At 38.4% G+C, this 2,654-nt stretch overlaps 1 gene segment (V, D, J or C); it reads left to right on the top strand.

Annotated features, from left to right (window-relative positions):
- Positions 1-1,982: 1,982 nt before the first annotated feature.
- On the top strand, positions 1,983-2,440 carry LOC110324119. The segment is given in 2 exon segments: positions 1,983-2,028; positions 2,112-2,440. Coding segments are annotated over 2 exon segments (375 nt in total).
- The last annotated feature ends 214 nt before the right edge of the window (positions 2,441-2,654 follow it).

Raw genomic sequence — 2,654 nt, 5'->3', positions numbered from 1 at the left:
TTTTTTTTTTTTTTTTTTTGGCTTTTTCAAGACAGGGTTTTTCTGGCTGACCTGGAACTCACTTTGTAGACCAATCTGGCCTCGAATTCAGAAATCTGCCTGCCTCTGCCTCCCAAGTGCTGGGATTAAAGGCATATGCCACCACTGCCCGGTCATACTCCTTTTTTATAAAGGGTATTTGTTCTCTCAAGTCAAACTTCTTGAGCAGTTTATATATATTGGATATTAGCCCTCTATCAGATGTAGGATTCGTATAGATCTTTTCCTAATATGGTGGTTCCTTGTTTGTTCTATTGACTGTATCCTTTGCCTTACAGAAGCTTTGTAGTTTTATGAGGTCCCATTTGCCAATTATTAATCTTATAGCATAAGCCATTGCTTTTCTGTTCAGGAAATTTTTCCCTGTGCCCATGTGTTTGAGGCTCTTCCCCACTTTCTACTCTCTTAGTTTCAATGTATCTGTATTTATGTGGAGGTCCTTGATCCATTTGAACTTGAGCTTTGTATAAGGAGATAAGAATTGATCATGGATTGATTTCCATTCTTCTACATACTGACCTCCTGTTGAGCCAGCAGGATATTTTTTTTCCATTTGATGCTTTTAGCTCCTTCATTCCTTTCCCTAAGTCTCCCATGTGGGTCTCCATGCTCAATCCAATGATTTACTGCGAGCACCATCTCTGTAATTTTCAGACTCTGGCAAAGCCTTCTCAGGAGACTGGTATATCAGGCTCTTTTAGAAAGTACTTCATGGCATCCTCAGTTTTGTCTGGGTTTGGTGCCATTTATCTTAATGTATACAGTAATTATATTCCTCATCACGTGACTGAGGAAAAATTGGAAAATTGATTTTCTTGGAATTTAGCTTTAGGCTTTTAACTAAGGACTTTGGTTGCAGTAATCAGAGAAACCAACTTTCAACTGAGCAGTAAATTCTCCCTGTCTACTAGGTTACTTAGTGCAGGCAAGTGCTATACATCTTCAAGGGAGAGGAATGACATCAGTGAATTCATGCAGGACCAGAGCTTGCCATCCACACTATCAGTCTCAAGGTAAGATAAATTCCCTAATGTCTGATTGATACATAGTTACCAATTACTTCCTAATTTGTTATGTGGCCTGATCCATGTAATATATAGAAATAATAATTTTACATATGTTTAAAATTTTCATACAAATGTATTTTGCAAATGGAATATATTTCTACCATAACTTCTACCAGTCCTTTTCTTGCCCCCCCATATTCTCTAACTATTCAACTAAAAATTTTCACTGATACATCATCATGTATTTTCATACATAACTGAATGTAACTATGGAAGATATGAGCTAATATTGACAGTATCAACAATTATTTATGTTCTTGAGATTGTCTTAATTAATATAGATATTTCTAACTGCATCCAGTTTCCTAAATGTTAAAATCCCCTTTTGACACACACATTTAATAATTTATTTCCAAAATTTAGTTATTGAAGACAGTGCTGCAACAACCATTGATGTGTAAATATTTCTGAAGTATTTTGTCATTTGGTCATTTGAATGAGTTTTACAGTTTATACTCTGTTGGAAATCCATAGATAAATAGCATACATCTTAAAGAAGACTCTAAATTCACATCAATATCATAATAATCACAACCACCATCTATAAATCAATCTGTTCACATTGTCCCAGTGAGGAGGGACAATATCAGGCCAGAAATCTCTGGAGTTCTCACTCTCATGTTATATGCGCAGTTCTGCACAGGGCTCAAGGAAGGTGTATGGAATACATATTGAGTTTTAGTACTTAGACCTTAGCATCCTGGTGCCCCACACTAGTGCCTTCTCCATCTGGACTAGATCCTTATCTAAAGAGTACCTTTCTCATGAATATGCAAATTACTTGGCTCTAATGACAATAAATACAAGGCTGTGAACATCATGAAAAAAACATAAGATCTGTGTCCTCTCCACAGTCACTGAAAACTCTGACTCACCATGGAAAGGAACTGGATCTTTATCTTCCTGTTATCAGTAAGTGGAGGTAAGGGGCTCACCAGTTCAAAATCTGAAAAGGAAACAGAATCTGAGGTGACAATGACATCTAATATGCCTTTCTGTCTGCAGGTGTCCACTCCCAGGTCCAGCTGCAGCAGTCTGGGGCTGAACTGGCAAGACCTGGGGCCTCAGTGAAGATTTCCTGCAAGGCTTCTGGCTATACCTTTACCAGCTACTGGATGCCCTGGATAAAACAAAGGCCTGGACAGGGTCTGGAATGGATTGGATACATTAATCCTAGCAATGGTTATACTGAGTATAATCAGAAGTTCAAAGGGAAGGCCACATTCACTGCAGACAAATCCTCCAGCACAGCCTACATGCAGCTGAGCAGCCTGACATCTGAGGACTCTGCGGCCTATTACTGTGCAACACACAGTGGTGCAACCACATCCTGACTGTTTCAGAAACCGTAGCAGAGCAGGAAGTTTCCCTGGGACTGAGGATACAGAAAAGATTAACCTGTAGGCTTGATGAAAACTAATCATTTTGAGCATTAGTTTTTATGCATACTCGTTACACTCTTACAGTGCCTTATTCAACTATGTAAATTGACATCTAAGAAAAAGGTGGTGGTGATTTAAGATCAACTTACCATGCACAATACCTTAA

The sequence above is a fragment of the Mus pahari genome, chromosome 7 (assembly GCF_900095145.1).
Source record: "Mus pahari chromosome 7, PAHARI_EIJ_v1.1, whole genome shotgun sequence".
Classification (NCBI taxonomy): Eukaryota; Metazoa; Chordata; class Mammalia; order Rodentia; family Muridae; genus Mus; species Mus pahari.
This window is presented reverse-complemented; position numbering and strand designations above follow the sequence as displayed.